This window comes from Chiloscyllium plagiosum, chromosome 2 (genome assembly GCF_004010195.1).
Source record: "Chiloscyllium plagiosum isolate BGI_BamShark_2017 chromosome 2, ASM401019v2, whole genome shotgun sequence".
NCBI lineage: Eukaryota > Metazoa > Chordata > Chondrichthyes > Orectolobiformes > Hemiscylliidae > Chiloscyllium > Chiloscyllium plagiosum.
The window spans coordinates 44,705,083-44,722,723 of record NC_057711.1 but is presented as its reverse complement, the minus strand read 5'-3'; the positions used below and the strand labels follow the sequence as shown (position 1 = coordinate 44,722,723).

Sequence of the window (17,641 nt, the reverse complement as noted above, 5' to 3'; positions counted from 1 at the left end):
TCCACAGCAAGTACAGATTCAAAATAATTAAAAATAATTAAGACATTTACTTTGTGAGTTCTGCTGACACACAAGTTGCACTTTAGTGCCAAATGGGACCTACTCTTTCCCTGGTTATCCTCATCTTCAATATAAAATGTCTTTGAATTATCCTTTATTTTCTTTACCAATGCTTTATCATCTCCCTCTTTTACTTCCCTTCCTCCCCCAAGTAACATCATGCACTTTCTATATGCCTCGAGGGATTTGGCTGTTTCTTTGCTTTCGATATCAAGACTAAGCTTCCATTTTTCATCTTATCCAACCTGTACATTTTCATGGCATCCAAGGTTCCCTGTGCTGCACTCACCCCACCCCTTTACTTTACAGGCCCTGCACACTCACTATTTCCTTCTTAAATGACTGCCACTGTTCTAATGCAGATTTCCTACAAGTGGCTGCTTTTAGTCCACTTTGGCCACTCACTGTTCTCATATCAAAACTGGTCTTTCTCCAAACAAATTCTGAACCTTTTATTTCTTGTTCAATGCTATCCCTTTCAATAACGACCTTAACTTTACAGAGTTATGGTCACTATCACTAACATGTTCTCCAACTGACACATTTACTACTTTATGACTCTGCTCCCCAAAATTAGGTCCAGCATTGCTCCATACTTTTAAAAAAACAAAACTTTGAGTATTCCTACTCCAATTTGGCTTCCTTGATAAACCAGGCTCTTTTTCACTCTATATTCCTAACACCACCCGCTGTCGTCTCCTGGTTTTTCTTCCACTTTTCTATGCCCCGACACCTCTCCACAAATCCCCTCGTGAGTTATTCACCCTTGGGAGTTCGAAGCCCTCATGCTTTATGCAGTCGAGATAAACAAAGGAAACAGTTAACCTTAGACACAACTACCAAGTCTGATAGATGCATACCATCTTTGAACAAACAGAAACCATGAGCCAAAAGATTCTCATGTTTACCTGACTTTATCTTGAAGGTAAGGTATAATTTTAAAGACTGTTGAACAAGTGGGTATTCATGGTATGCAAATATATATCGTATGAATCTGCTACAGGCCAGTAGGGGCTTTACATGTCTCAAAATTTATTACTGTATCTCAATCTGCTGACAGAAAATCAAGATTTTGCACCTCGTTTATCATGTTTCTGACTCTTGTGGGCTCCACAAAATGCCACACCAAGTTTTAAACCAACAAATATTCCTGCCTAACTCCTTACTGATATTATTTACATTTTAGGTATTCACGTTGCGTGCTTAATGGTAACGTTTATACCATTTAAGTATTCAAATTGAAGCACAAAGTTGCGAAGTGTTCAGAAGGCAATGTCTGGTTATTGTATACCAGTGATTTTGATGTTAAACTGCTTTTACGTTCCATGAAATGAGGAAAGGAATGAATATTTTCTCCTCCCAGAGAACATAAATACATTAGTCTTATCCTTATTACTAGATTCAAACCCCAGTATCTTACCTCACATGACTGTTTACTCTCCATTATCTTTAGAATAGTTTCTTTCAGAGCATGATGGATAAATGGTGTTGCAGTTGATTTCATATATTGCTCCATAAGTGTGCTTGCTAAAGTTGTGGCACGGAAGAGAGTGGTGGATTCATCTGAAGGAGGAGTCATATAAATAAAAGACAAGTTGAGTGTGGAAAACCATTTAATTCTTGGATTGGAGCTAGGCAGATAAAACTGCATCAAGCCTTTAACTCCAATAATGAACTTGATTTGATTTCCTACAGTGTGAAAACAGGCCATTTGGTTCAACAATTCCACACCTAACCTCCAAAGAGTAACCAACCCAGTCCCACTCCCTGAAATTTACCCCTGACTAATGCACCTAACACTATGGGCAATTTAGCTCAGCCAATTCACCTCACCTGCACATTTTCTGGATTGTGGGAGGAAACCAGAGCAGACACAGGGAGAATGTGCAAACTCCACAGAGACAGTGGCCCGAGGCAGGAATCAAACCCGAGTCCCTGGCGATGTGAGGCAGCAATGCTAACCACTGAGCCACCATGTACAATTAACAGAAATTTGCACAATGTAGGAAATCAACAGTTTTTATTGGTTATTACAGATTTTTGCCACCTAACTTGATGAAATGATTAAAAATTTACAAGTTGAAAAATTCTAAACCATGACCAACACAATCACTGTAGCATAACATGCAACAATATTAATTCTTAGACTGGCTGTCAAGGGAAACTATATTAAAGTTTGACGACAATTTCTTCAGATTTGTACTTTACTAATTCAGCTACATATTTTAATGTTTTATAGGTTTTGTTAAAAGCTGATTCAGAGATTTCTAGGTTCCATTACATTTAACTTGTGGCTATCCAAATGCTCTTTATGAATAAAATGCTCCACTAATTTACCTTTACATGTGCAACATTTAAAGACATTTCTGTGATTATTCTTCTCATTTACAGTGTCCAGCTAATTCTGTAAACTCTAGAGTGCCATCTCAAGATTCCACTGTCTGATATAGTTAAATTTTGACGTTGTATTCCCACGATACTATGCTGCTGGAATGGCAATACATTTCAAAGTCAGAATGGAAGTGGCTTGGAGGTGGTGGTGTTCCAACATATGTGCTGCTCTTGCCCTTCTGGATGGCAGCGGTTGTGGGTTTGGAAGCTGCTGAGAGAAAGTGCAGATTGCTGATGCTGGAGAGTCAGAGTTGAAAAGTGTGTCGCTGGAAAAGTACAGCGGGTAAGGCAGCATCCACGGGGCAGGAGAGTCGACGTTTCGGGCATAAGCCCTTCATCAGGAAGGTGGTGGGGGGGGGCAGGGGACTGAGAGATAAATAGGAGAGTGGCGGGCTAGGTGCGGGAAGGTATCTGGGAAGGAGAAAGATGGATGCACAGGGTGCGGGCGGGTTGATTGTGATAGGGAGGGTGGAGTGGATAGATGGGAAGGAAGATGGATAGATGAGGGATCAAGAGGGTGGTAATGAGTTGGAGGGTTGGATATGGAATGAGTTGGAGGGAGGGGAGATTTGGAAACTAGTCAAGTTAGCATTGGTGCAGTGTGGTTGAAGGGTTGCAAAGCGGAAGATAAGGGCTTCTTCCTCCAGAGATCTGGTGGCTTGGATCTGGCAGTGGAAATGGCCCAGAATTTGCATGTCTTTGTTGGAGTGGAAGGGGAAGTTGAAGCAGTTGGCCACAGGGAGGTGGTGTTGTTGGGTGAGTGTCCCCTAAAGATGTTCCCTGAAACACTCCGTGAGTTGGTGTTCTGTCTTCCCAGTATAGAGGAGACCACATCAAGAGCAATGGATACAGTAGATGAGATGGGTGGATGTGCAAGTGCTGTCTAAAAAGTGTCAGTGAACTTCTGCAATGTAGAGAATAAACACTATGGCTACTGTTCAGATGTTGTCAAACTTCTTCAGTGTTGTTGGAGCCAGACTCAACTGGCAAGCATTCCATCACATATCTGTCATGCCTTCTAAATGCTAGACAGGCTTTGGCGTGTTACTCATTGAAGATTTCCAAGTTTTTGACTGGCTGTTGCAGTCACAGTATTGTTTAGCTGATCCAGTTCAGTTTCTGGTCAACTGTATCCCTCAAGATGTTTATAATGGTATCAATGCCAATGAATATCAAGGAGAGATAGTTAGATTCTCTTTTGGAGAAATTCATTCTTGCCAGGCAATGTTAAATGCAATGTGTCTGTTCAGGCCAGAACATAAATCAGATCTTGTTACATTCCAACATAGATTGCTTCATTGTCTGAGAAATCATGAAATGTGTTGTACAGTGTTAACAAGTGCACAAAGATTCTCACTTCTGACCTCATAATGGAAGGAAGATCATTGACAAAGCAAATAAAGATTGCTGGCCTAGGACACTACCCTGAGGAAATACTGCCTTGGAGCTAAGATGACTGAACTCCAACAACCACAACAAAGCTCCTTTAATGCTAGGTCTGACTCAAATCATTGGAGAGTTACCATCCTCATTTCCATTCATGCAGTTTTGCTTGGACTTCTTGATGCCTGATTCAGTCAAATATGACCTTCATGTCAAGGGCAGTCATACCCCTTTGTGTCTGTTCATGTTTGAACCAATGAAATCTGGGGCTGAACATGCCTGGTAAAATGCAAACTGAGCATCAGTAAGTAGGTTACTGTTGAGCAAATATGGCTTAACAGAACTGGTGATGACTCCTTTCATCAGAGCAGTCTGATGGGCAAGTAATTGCAAGATTGGATTTGTCCTGCTTTTGTTATCAGGACATGCCAGAGCAATTTTTTATATATCAAGTAGATGCCAGTGCTACAGCTGCATGAAAACAGCTTGGTGAGGGGCATGGAAAATTTTGAAGTACAAGTATAGTTGCTAGAATGCTGTCAGGGCCCACATTGTTTGCAGAATCTAGTGCTATCAGCCATTTCTTGATATCACGTGCAGTGAATAGAATTAAGTGCTGACTGGCATCTGTGATTCTGAGGATTTCTGGACATGGCAAAAAATAGATCATCCAACTTGACACTTCTGACTAAAGATTGTTACAAATACTTCAGCTTCATCTCTTTCACTGATGTACTCAGGGCTCCTCCATCATTGTGAATGGAAATACATGAAGCCTCTTTCTCCTGTTAGTTGTTCAAATATCCACTATCATTCATGACTGGATTTGACAGGACTGCAAAGTTTAGATCTGATCTACTGGTTGTAGAATTGCATAGCCAAGTCTATTTCTTGAAGCTTACGATGCTTGGCATCACCCATGATGTACCTTTACCAGGCTGACACTTTATTTTTAGCTAAGTGTTATATTGCACACTTGATAGTAATAGGAACGCCAGGTCATGAGCTTGCAGATTGTAGCTGAATACAATACCAATGCAGCTGATTGCTCATGGCACCTCAAGGTTACTCAGTCTTGAATTAATTGATCTGTTTGAAATATATACCACTTATTGCAGTACCACACAACATGATAAAAGAATATTCTCAATTGAAGATGGGATGTCATCACTACAAGGTCAGTGATGGCCACTTCTACAATACTGCCATGGACAGGTGCATCCACAGCAGGGAGATTGGGGAGGATGAGTTCAAGTATGTGTTTCTCTCATTAATTCCTTCAATATCTGCTGCACACCCAGGCTAGCAGGCTATTTCCTTTAAGACTCGACCAGCTTGTTCAGTCATGGCCACTACCAAGCAATGGACACTGAAGTTCCCCCACCCACAATATGTTCTGTACCCTTGTTAAATGCTGCTAATCAGTTGAGGGTGCAGTTACTTTGCCCATGTTTAGCTAGAGGTCAGGATACTTCATGGGATCTACAGACAGCGTCAATGTTGAGAACACAATGTTGAGGGTAACTCCCTCCTGGTTGTGCGTCATGTGTCACCATTTCTGCTGCTGGGTCTATTCTTCCAAAGAAACAATGTGTACCCAGGGACGATGATGGTATTGTCTGGATTGTATGATTCTGTGGGTACAAAACTGTCAAGCTGGTCTTTTTACTAGTCTGTAAGATTGTTTTCCCAATTTGGACATTAGATCCCAGAAATTAGCAAGGAGGACATTGCAGGGTTGATAAGGCTGAACTTGTTTCCAGTGCATTAGTTGATGCCAGGTAGCCCGCTCGATTTCATTCCTTTGTTAAGACCTTTTAGATGTTTCATACAACTAAGTGACTTGCTAGGCTATTTCAAGAGGCCAGTTAAGAGTTAACCACATTGCTGCGGAACTGTCAACACATGGAGGCCAGACTAGGTAAGGATGGCAGATTTAGTTGAGTAAAAGGACATTAGTGAACAGATAGATTTTTATAAGATTCAATGCTGGTTTCATATCATTGTTAGAGTTTTAACTCCAAATTTTCTTTCTGATTTCAAACTTTACATGCCATTATAGATCCCCAGACCACTACCTGTGGGTATCTGGGTTATTTGTCTATTGACGATATCAGCATTTTATTGACAATTATTTAATTACCACAGAGAAATCATTAACGAGCGAGATGGGACTATACTCAAACTACAAGATTTACACAGTAATGTTTCCTCAATGCAAGCACAACAGTCTCTTAAATTGCTGAGAGCACAATCATACAGTGGTAGAGGACATAACAATGAAAGCAGAAAATAGATGCCAGTCATCAGTCAATTATAATCACTTTATGGAATATCAAAAAGTGGCAACAAGGATGATATACAGAAAAGGTTAGGGCACTTAACAACATTCTGTGAATGGTACTCCACACTTGTGTTCCAGAACTAGCCACACTCTTAGCTAAATATTGCTATCTATCCAACAATAAGGCTGATTTTTTAGGTATGTCTTGTTCACAGAAAACAAGAGCAAAATAATTTGGTGAATTACTTACAACCTGTCTACGTTCAGTCATGATTTCATTAGAGTCTTGGTCCAAAAATGGACGAGAGTTGAATTTCCTAGTTGAATGTCACTTTAAGAGCCCTAACAGAATTAAAATCTATGGGAAGCATAGGTAAACTCTCCACAAGCTGCAGTCAAACGTAATATAAAGGAAGGTGCTTGTTGTTAATACAGGCCAATGGTCTTAGGACCAGACTAGTGATACAGAAGTTCCTCAGAGTAGTGTCATCAGCTGCATTGATTTTCTTTCCAATAAACTCATAAGGGAATTTTTAGTCATGAATATGCAGCAAAATTTGAGTATTCAAAACTTAGACTGAAAAGTGGCATAAGAACCAAGAGTGCACTGCCATTTAATACAATTGTGGCTGATCTTATCTTGGCTTTAACTCCACTTTTCTGCCTGCTCTCTGCAATGCTTTAACTCATTACTAATTTAAAAATCTGTCTGTCCCCTCCTTAAATTTATTAAGTTTCCTAATGCCCCCCACACTCTGGGCTAGTGAATTCCAGAATTCACATTCCTTTGAAGTAAGTAATTCCTCCACATTACTGAAGAAATCTGCCACACCTTAGCCTAAAACTATGACCTCTCATTCTAGAGTGCCCTACAAGGGAAGATATATGTTCTACACCTACTTGGTCAATCCCCTTTAGCATCTTACATTTCTGAATTACATCTCCTCTCATCCTTTTAAACGCTAGCAAGTAGAGACCCAAACTACTCAATCTCACCTCATTAAACAAGCCTTTCACAGAATCATAGCAGCAAGTTAGAAGTTACAGACCATCCTACTTGGAATGCTATCACCATTCTTTCATATGTTGGGTCAAATTTGGGAACTGTACTTATTATACCTCTGTGGTTGCACTTATTTCAGATGGACTTCAGTACTTTAAAGATGGGAAATACCACCACATTCTCAAAGGCAGTTAGAGAATGGTAATAAATGTTGGTCGTTGCCACTGATGTTCACAAAACAAGAATGAATTACAACACAATTTCTGTAACTTCTAAAACAAATTATGTTAAATGTATGTAAGCTTGGATTTTTAGCTTTTGAGTCAACAATTAACTTCTAACTATTTCTGTTGCCACAGTAGTTTATTTTAAAACTGGTTTTAAGGCCCAGCTTTGGACTTTTGTTTACTTAAAATTGTTTTGCAAGTTGATAGCAAATAATGGGGCCTCTTGGTGTGTTAGATATTTTTGAACTGGTTATTTAAGCTTAGGAAAACACCCTCTCACTGTGTTCCTTTAATGTTTTACTTTGAGCAGGCCTATGAAGTCCATGGATGAAGACAGCGGTAATGACCAATGGTCCTGAGAAAGGATGGGTGTAGTGAATTAGGTTACTTGAAAATAAAAAGTTCATGTTAATGTTAATCTCAGATCAGAAGTGTTGGGAGTAAATCCTGATGAGGTGACTTACAGCTGAATGTCTTTTATCTCAGATGTGTAACCGCTCCAAGAAGCTATCTGCAGTTTTAATCTATACTTTAAAATCATGCGACTTAAACCTGCTAAGGTGTTGGAGGCAGGGATTCTACTGACAGTACTATAGAAGTTGTTTTTCGGTTTTATACCAGGGGTGCGCACTTTGGGTATTAAACAAAAGCTGTTGTATTTCTTGCAATAAAGAAAGGAATGTTTTGGGATTAATGAGATTCTATTTTTGCTATGTTTGGAAAAAAAAACCTTGAATTTGTATTATAAGTCGGTTTATTCTGTTTTATCTTCATTTGTGAACAAAATTTGCAACATTGCATACTTATGTTTCAGCATTGTTAAAACCAAAACAAAGCAAGAGCTATCAAGCCAAATTTCAGTCTGGGGTCTGACTAATCTTGTGATGACATCTGCTGAGACCATAACAGAATAAAGAACTAAAGTTCTTTCAGAAAGAAGATAAATTACTTTCTTAAAAAATAAACTAGTTATATAAACATGGTCTTCAAATCAGGGTCTTTGAATGATACATATCCATTTCAGATTCAGCACCAAACTGGATATTTGAAGAAAATTAAGCTACAATAATTCAATGTCTTATAATTTTACATTGTATCACGGCATATGGAAAGTTTGAGATTAATCTCATCGTTAGTATTTATTGTTCGAAGTTTGCATCTCAATTAAAATATAGGTCAAAAACTATACCTTGCATGATATAACAGTGGCATCCATTCAGATAAGAACTGTGGAACAGCAAGCTGTACCAGCACAACTGTCATTTTTAGTATTTATTCATTAAAAACTAATGGAATATTAAATTATAAAGTGGAAAACCTATTAATTCAAACTCACTCAACTTGCATTTTCTTTTTGCAACATCTCAAATACACAAAAATGATTCTCAGTGCTTTAAATCTAAATGTCCATAACTAATATATTAAATCCAATAAACAACCTCGATTGAATAGGTTAATAACTTAAGTTTGATTGGCCTACCTTCCATACTAATTTCTCTGTCATTGAGTATTTGTAGTAAAAGCGATTCAAGTCTCTCATGCCGAAAAATTCTTAGTAAAATACTAGCCAATAACGTCCGATCCTGACCACACACATGGGATAAGGCATTTATCACATGGAATTCTTTTTGAAGAATAAGCTACAAAAAAAAAGAAATCATGAACTATTCAAAATGTAATATACATTACTTTATTTTCATACACTTCCAATAAAATGTGTGATTTCAAGAAAAATATTTAAGATTTGCTTAGACCTCCAAGTTCTGCACATTGGCAATATAATGTTGGAAGTTAATCAAGACTGATTTTAAGCTCTGATACTCGAAGGACTCCTTTATACAAATTTGTTGTCAGATGCTAGCCACAAGGTTGAAGTCTACCAAGCTAGGCATAATTTCACCTAACAATATTGTCCATATTCTTGTTTTTCCAGTCTTGTTTATTCAGAAGCACTCCCAGATGACCTTAAATGTCCTACCCTTTGTGTGCCTAAGTTAATTAAAATACTGGCTGCCCACATCATAGCAGACCCATTTTCCATCTCCACTGTGCTCATTGACCTACGGCTCCTAGTTAAGTAATCCTTGATAGTAAAATTAGTACACTTGTTTTCAAACCTTTCCATGACTTGAATCTTCAAATTCTTTCCAATCTTCTTTAGTTTGATAACCCTCCGAGATACCTGTGATGACTCAATTCTTGAGTGTATCCAATTTTACACGTTCTACTATTAGCAGTAACTCTGAGATTTAGATCTTAAGTTGTCCATCCCTTTCTTCCTTAAAATTTACCTCTTTGATGAAGGTTTTGATAACATGACTTGATAAGCTTATGTGACCGAAAACCATTTTTTTTTTGTTTTACAACCCTTTAAAAGTAATTTAAGATGTTTGACTATGTTAAGGGCATAATACTCAAACTCACTGTTCTTCTGGCAACAGGCTCTTATACAAACTTCATATTTCATGACACAATTAAAAATCTTTCTTTCTGCCAAATTGCAACAACACAGAATTCTACCTTCCAAATTCTCCATCTCCCTTCGCTAGGTAACCAGCTTTAAAGTTCTTACTTGAAAATAATGATTATTTCCTAATGAAGGGCAATTTACAAATGCAATCGTTTGCTCATTGCACAGCTTGATGATTAAGTGGGCAATCTCTCTTGTAAACTAAATTTGGAGGAGGAATTACTGATGTTGATTAGAAACAGTTGATCAATGAATATACTAATTTAGAGAGTCAAAAATGCGCCTACACAAATAAATACTTCTGCAGCACACTAACGCTTGACGTTATTTAGGTAGTTAACTAAAATCTACTTAGCCCTTTCTACATGCTTCTGCAGTTTCAATTTAAATCCAGTGGCATCCAGTTGAGCAAGCACCAGAGAACTAGCAATAAATATATACAAATTATACTTGGTAATACAGAACTTGAGTATTGCTGATTTTTAAAAAAGGACATTTTGTCTTGTACTTATTAGGACATTTCTCAAGAATACAAATTCAAAAGGAAACCCAAGATTTACATGACATGAGAGGACTGTGCTGATTGATTGGAAAGTGGACTCTGATTGGTTGAGGCATTGCCACAGAAAATACACCTATAAATGCAGGTTGACAGTAAAGACAAATTTTGTCCAATCGCAGAATCACATCTAATAATGAACAAATATGTTGCAAATGAGGACGTTTTCTGGACAATCCTAAATGTAGAAGAAATTATGCTGACAATCAATTTAGGACTGTCAGTTGGACTCAGTGTAGCACACTTGCATTTGTTGGAAGCTTCATACATTAATAGGTGCCCTGTTCTTTGCAGAGAGAAACATGCACTGTGACTGTTTCAACTGAACAAAATAGATGACAGCCATTCGCACTTTCACCTTGATGGTCTGCAACAAATTGTTTGATCACTATTTATATGAACATATAAATCTGTAGTAATGAAGTTAGTGACAAGTGGGTGGCATGGTGACACAGTGGTTAGCACTGCTCCCTCACAGCGCCAGAGACCCGGGTTCAATTCCCGCCTCAGGCAACTGTCTGTGTGGAGTTTGCACATTCTCCCAGTGTCTGCGTGGGTTTCCTCTGGGTGCACCGGTTTTCTCCCACAGTCCAAAAATGTGCAGGTTAGGTGAATTGGCCATGCTAAATTACCCGTAATATTAGGTGAAGGGGTAAATGTAGGGGAGTGGGTCTGGGTGGGTTGCTCTTCGGAGGGTCGGTGTGGACTTATTGGGCCGAAGGGCCTGTTTCCACACTGTAAGTAATCTAAAAATATTTAAATGGACCATCTAAACTTATCACTCAATCATTCACTTCCCCATTGTCAAGGAAGAAATTTTCAACTTAATCTGTACCTCTAGTGCTGTTAACCTGTAAAGTTAAAGGACCAGGTGCAGGCAAGTAGGATTATAATGTGCTCTATCTTGTCTACAGTGCTATTAAGATTTAGAAATATTGCATCTTTTAAAATATACTCTGTTTTTCTGCTTTTAATACCAAAGTTCGTAACTTTACAGTTTTCAGTATCACATTTCAGCTGCCACCTGTTGCTCACTCAATTTGTCCATACCTCTTTGCAGCCTGTGTTTGACTCACAGCTATTTTTTTAAAATCATCAGTATATTTAGAAGAAGTCAAACAATAAATTGTCAATAGGCTGAGGTCTCAGCACGGATCCTTGCATTACTAACAATCATAGCCTGCAATCTTGAAAATACCTATTCTAAATCTTCATTTCCTATCAGCCTATAAATGCTCTATCCATTTTAATCCATCTTCTCCAATACCAGAAGCTCTTACCTTACATATTACGCTTTTGTATGCAAATTAATGAATGACTTTTGGAAATCAGATCTACTGTCTCCTACTTATTTATCCAACTAGATGTAACAATACATGAAATTCATTAAATCAGATTGTGAATTTTGAAGCATAACATGAATTCTTATCATGAATTCAAAATACAGATGCTTTTATATTATTATGACTTGACAGGATAGTTCTGTTGGATTGCATAGTGAGATTGTTCAAAACAAGATGTGATTTTACTGTTATTGCAACTGACATTAGTGTTTAATATGATGGAAGAGACCAGAAGAGGAAACCAATTCAAAATCAGAGTTTTCCACAAATTGTAAACAGTGTGATTGATTTTCTCTTGTTTTTTTAAAAAAAAAGGATTGGCATCATACACATTTTAGTTAATATTTGATAGATAATGCTTAATGAAATTTACACACAAGACTATGAATACACAAAGTACCGAAAACAAACACATAAAACAAAAATACCTCTTTGAATTCACTGTATTCCTCTTCTGGCATGATTTTTTCCAATGAATACCGTGCTCTTACCCGTACAGAGCCTGGTTCAATGCCTTTTAGTGGAAAATGTGAACTGAGAGGAAACCACTCATCAATCAGTTGCCCTTTCTGTAACTTACTCAACAGGCAGCGCATGAATACTGAAAAACAAAAGTTTTTGTTAATCAAATTAAATTTTAATATTCAAATATATCAAATTCTGAATATCCCATACTTTTCTCCAGTTTAACATAAGGATGAATCATCTTGATTGCTAAACATCATAAACTGAGCAGTCTGGCATTCAATTTTGTCCCCTTTTAACTGCGACCATAAAATGCAATCCAAACTATATATTCAGCCATCACCAGAGTACCATACAGCCTTAGGCTGCTGTTGAAACTCTTGATACATTTCAGTTGTGGGGAGAAAATAACAAAAGATTAAAGATTTTGGTGTGGAAAAGAATGCACTTTTGTGAAGTCAGAATTACAGAATCATTAAGTAACCATGGGCAGAGGTCAGTGCTAGAGAGGATGCAAAACATGGGAATCACATTCGCAAATGACAGCACAAGTTCAATTGAGAGAAAGAAAAATTAAAATAAGTGAACATAATGACCATAAAGGAAGAGACAAATTATAGAATTTGAATAGAATTCACAGAACCAGCAAGCAATTAAGTGGGAAACGGGGGGGGGGGGCAGTGGGGGAAGTGATACCAGGTAGTTCAGGACAGGGGTGGGAGAACTAGTGCCAGAGTATGTGTGGAAAGGAAGCACAACACTAACTGATAGCCTTCCAGTCTTCCAAATTTCTTCTGGTAGGCTCTATGCTTGGGGCTGCCGTGCCCCGCCCTGCCATGCCATGAGTAAAATTCCAGTTAGCGGATGGAGATGGGACAGGGAAGACTTTGGTGGCCCGATCACTCTTAGGCCAGTTCAGTCGTTTTATGACTGAAAAGAAAATAAAGAACTGCAAATGCTGAAGATCTGAAATAAGAGTAATTTCCAGTGAAACTCAGTAAAGATTTGGTAGCATCCATGGACAGAAAACAGAGCTAATGTTTCAAGTCCAGTGATCCTTCTTCAGAATGGATAGCAGCTAGGAAAAGATGGTATTTTATGCTGGCGATGGAGGGTTTTTCCTTTCTTTGTGGGGGCATGTACTGGAGACAGAATGGAGATAGTAAGGTAGATAGGTTAAGAAGCTACATAGGTAATAACAGGGACTGTGAGCGAGTGAAAATGGGTTGGTTGTACTGAAAGCAACCAATGTCATGATAGGATCTGAGGAATCCAGTGGGTAATAGACAACGAAGAACTTGCTCATGCTCTAAAATGATTAAACTCAAAATTAAACTGAAAGCGATAATGTCCTCAAGGTGATGAGGTGCTGCTCTTCCATCTTATGCTGGGTCTAGCTGGAGTACTACAGCAGGCCTGAGACAGAAATGTTGGTAAGTGGCATGTTCAAGTGGCAAACAACTAGAACCTTGGACTCATTTCTTTCACAGATAGGACGAAGGTGTTCTGCAAAGTAGTCACCTACTCTGTGTATTATCATACCAATGTAGAGATGACCACATTGTGACTTGTGAGGACATTAGACTAGATTGAGTGAAGTGCATGGAAATCACTGCTTCTTATGTTAGGTAAGTCTGGGGCCTTGGATAGTGAGGAGATAAATGACCAAGCATTGCACCTTCTGCAATGGCATGGGAAAATACCATGAGGGCGTTGGGAGTGAAGACAGTGTGTCCCAGAGGAATGATCTCCGTGGAATACTGACAGAGGATAGGTGATTGGCAGGGGCATCCCACTGGAGGTGGTGATCTTTGGATGTCGAGTGGCTTATGATCCTTTGGATGTCGAGGCTGGTGGGGTCGAAAATGAGGACTGGGGACTCTATCTTTTTTGTGAGAGGGAAAAGGAGGAGTTCGGGCGAAGTGTGGGAAGTGGGTTGGACATGGCCAGGGGACCGGTCAACCATGGTGGTGTCCAGTCCTCAGCTGCAAAAGAAGGTCACATTTCTGAGGCATCCCCACAGAAGGTGGCACCATCTACACAAAAGTGATGGAGATGGAGAAACTGGGAGTAGTTACAACAAGCGGGGAGCAAGGATGCATAGTAAAGGTAACTGTGAGAGTTGGTGGGTTTGTTATGGATACCAATGGCTAGTCAATCCCCAAAAATGGAAAGATGTTAAGGAAGGGAGAAGTCAGAAGTGGACCACGTGAAGGTAAGAGCAGGGAGAAAAACTGGAAGCAAAATTAACATTTTTCCAATCCCAGGTGAGATGGGGAAACAGCACAAAGTACGTCATTTGATGCATTGCAGGAGGAGATGTGGGAAGGTACTGGAGTAGGACTGGAACAAGGAATGTTCCATGAACCCCACAAACAGCCAGTCATAACTGGAGGCCATGTGGGTACCCAGAGTCACATCGTTGATCTAAGATCTAGCATTTACTGATTTTAATTTCACTAGTGATGTGTGGAAATAACCATAGTACATTGTCTGATGACCAATGTCTCAGTTCAATTGCAGCATAAGCGGAGGTTATCGAATATCTAAGGGATGCAGTGGAAGCTCTGCTTACGGAAATTAGATTGCAAAAATTATGGCTAAGGATATCAGTTTTCAAAAATCAAGTCCTTCGAGTTATGACAGTCCAGCAAACGTCCGTCAAAAGATTATTATAATTGCTGAGGTCCTGCTCCAGAGAAGAATCCAGAGACGTTTGCTGCCCTCTTTCCAGATGACAGTATTCACCTGCTGATCACTAACTCCACTGGTGACTCTGCCATTGCCCATCAGCCAGCCAGCGTAGAATATTATTCCAAATGCAGAACAGTATTGCCCAAAGCAGACCAGAATGTTCTTGATGATATCACAGTCAAAGGATATAGGGAAGTCATTTAGAACTGAGACGAGAAGAAAGTTTTTCACCCAGAGAATGATGAGCCTGTGGGTGGAATTCCCTGCCGTAGAAAGCAGTTGAAGTCAAAACACTGAATACTTTCAAGAAGGAGTTAGATATAGCTACAGAGCTAAAATGATTAATGGAAAGCAGGAACAAAGTACAGAGCTGGACGGTCAGCCACGATCATACTGAATGGTAGGCTGCATGATCTACTACTCTTATTTTCTGTTTCTATGAGCATTCTAAGCACACAATTATTTGATGCCATCCAACAAAGCCATCTGCAGTCACCCTCAAAGTCAGTTGCCTTCGACCAGGAATGGTTCAGCCACTTGGGAGCAAGCCAACAGGCAAAATACAAATAGGTACAGAATGCACAAATGTATGGTTATACAAGGATTGTGGGGTTAAAAAAAAAAGTATGTTTCGGATTTCATAATTTTGTTTGAATTATTTTTTTCTGTTGGTTTTTATTTTTGCATCGTAGTTTAATTGCCATAGAAACTTAATGTTCAAAGAAACCTGAACTTTCAGTTATTTGCTGGATCCTCGTCAAGATTTCACTTTTTGAAACTTTTATTAAGGCAGTAAGATGTTGGAACAGAAGGCCATTCAGGACTCCATTCAGTGAGGATGACTCAGCCAAAACAGCCCCGTGATAAAGAACTCCACAGATCCACTACTCATCTTTGTCTTAAATACATAACTCCTTTTGAGATTATGCCCTCAGGTTCCAGACCCGCCCATAAGAGGAAACAACCTTTCTGCATCTACCCTAAGAACCGTGTATATTTCAATAAGATCACTTTTGATTATTCTATATTTCAATGAGTATAGGCCCAAAAATGTCCCTCTGTAGCTGCTATCAGCCTTGTGAACTTCTCTGGATTATGTCCAATGCCAATGCAACTTTCCTTTGATAAGGGACCCAAAACTGTTCACAGTATTCCAGCTATGATCAGACTAGTGCCTTGTATAGTTTCAACAAAATATTCCTAATTTTACGTTCCATTCCCTTTGAAATAAAAAAAAATCCAATTGGCATTCTCTATTACCTTCTGAACCTGGATGCTAGCTTTCTGTGATTCATGGATGAGGACTCCCAAATACTTCTGTTTTGTAGCTTTTGCCTGTCTTCATTAATTTAAATAATATTCAGCCTACCAAGATGCACAATGTCTCATTCATTCACATAACATTGCATTTGTCAAGTTTTTGTTCACTGGATTAACCTGTCTATACCCCTCTTAAGGATGCTTTGTATCATTCTCAACATTTGTCCTCACATTTATTTCTTCCATCATCCATAAATGTGGCTATAGCACATTCAATACCCTCATTCAAGTCACTAATATATACCGCAAATAATTGTGGCTCCAGCATTTATTCCTGTGGCATTCCACTAGTTAATTTTTATACGGTTGCTATGCTGAAAATGCACCACTTATCCCAGTTTTCTGTTTTCTATTATTTCGTCCATCCTCTTGTAATGCTAATGTAACCACAATGGTCTCTTAGCTTACTAAGTAGCCTAATGTGTCCTTTGTAATCCATTTGTGGAAAATGGGCCTCACTGGCTGGACCAGCAGTTATATCAGTCTTCAGCTCACAAACCTGTCTTTTCAATCTGCTCACCACACAGAACTTCAGTTGTCTACGATACTCAGTTAGTTGAAGGAAAACTTGTAACTTAATTTTGCTTTCTTTCCTATGACAACATGAAACATATTCACCTTCCATCTGGGCAGAAGTGTAATTATTTGACATGGATCCAAGGGAAATGGCACTCTTCCAAGGAGTCTATACATTTTTGTGAATACTTGATTTTGTCAAAATTCTTAAAACCACAGCAATATCTTTCAGCACCTACCATACTCAAACCCCAATTTTTGCAGGCTTAGGCAACTTTGAAGAATTTTAGAAAGCAACAAGTTATGTAAAATTGTTGCAACAGCCAGTATGCATCATCAAGGCATTAACATATAGCGATTGGTAATTCCTTTAAATAGCACTTGTGGCGACTGGCGATGGGAGGTGTGGTGATTCTGGTGGGAGGTGGGGGTGTTTAGGGGAGCATCCGTCCTGCTGAATGTGCATTCAATCATGACTACATTAAAAAAGGTTATTAATAGGTGCTCTGGACCTCAAAATGACAACATAGGCATCCAATCAGCATTGATGTAGACTGTTGTCATGATTTGGCTGCAAGGAATATTTCCCATGTGTGTTTGCTTTGCTTCTTCAAGCATGCTGACAACATCATCTGTTGCAACTCACATCAGAAGCATACCTACATGCCATGGACGTTATGTGAAATCTTCAAAGGCATTATCAAACAAGTGTTGTGAATGCAAATTTTGCACTACAAAACTCTGCTACTCCCTAGCTTAATAAAGCACATGCAAACTTTTCCAAAGCACTGCTGCCCATATCTTATGTTTGCACCAGTATACATACATAATTCTTTTGCTTCATTATAACCCTGCTCCTTTAACTGCACATTTTCCCCTGCATTTGCTTCATGAACATTGGTCATATTCTACAGTCTAAATTATTT

At 38.9% G+C, this 17,641-nt stretch overlaps 1 protein-coding gene across 2 annotated transcripts in view; it reads right to left on the bottom strand.

Annotated features, from left to right (window-relative positions):
- The window catches only part of rasa1a (RAS p21 protein activator (GTPase activating protein) 1a), a 191,986-nt gene that overhangs the window by 46,231 nt on the left and 128,114 nt on the right, over positions 1-17,641 (bottom strand). For both annotated transcript variants that reach the window (XM_043708652.1, XM_043708645.1), the window contains exons 16-18: positions 12,149-12,321; positions 8,829-8,988; positions 1,481-1,623 (exon numbers count right to left, since the gene is read on the bottom strand). In XM_043708652.1, coding sequence (XP_043564587.1) covers positions 1,481-1,623; positions 8,829-8,988; positions 12,149-12,321 — 476 coding nt within the window. The remainder of the gene's footprint in view (positions 1-1,480; positions 1,624-8,828; positions 8,989-12,148; positions 12,322-17,641) is intronic.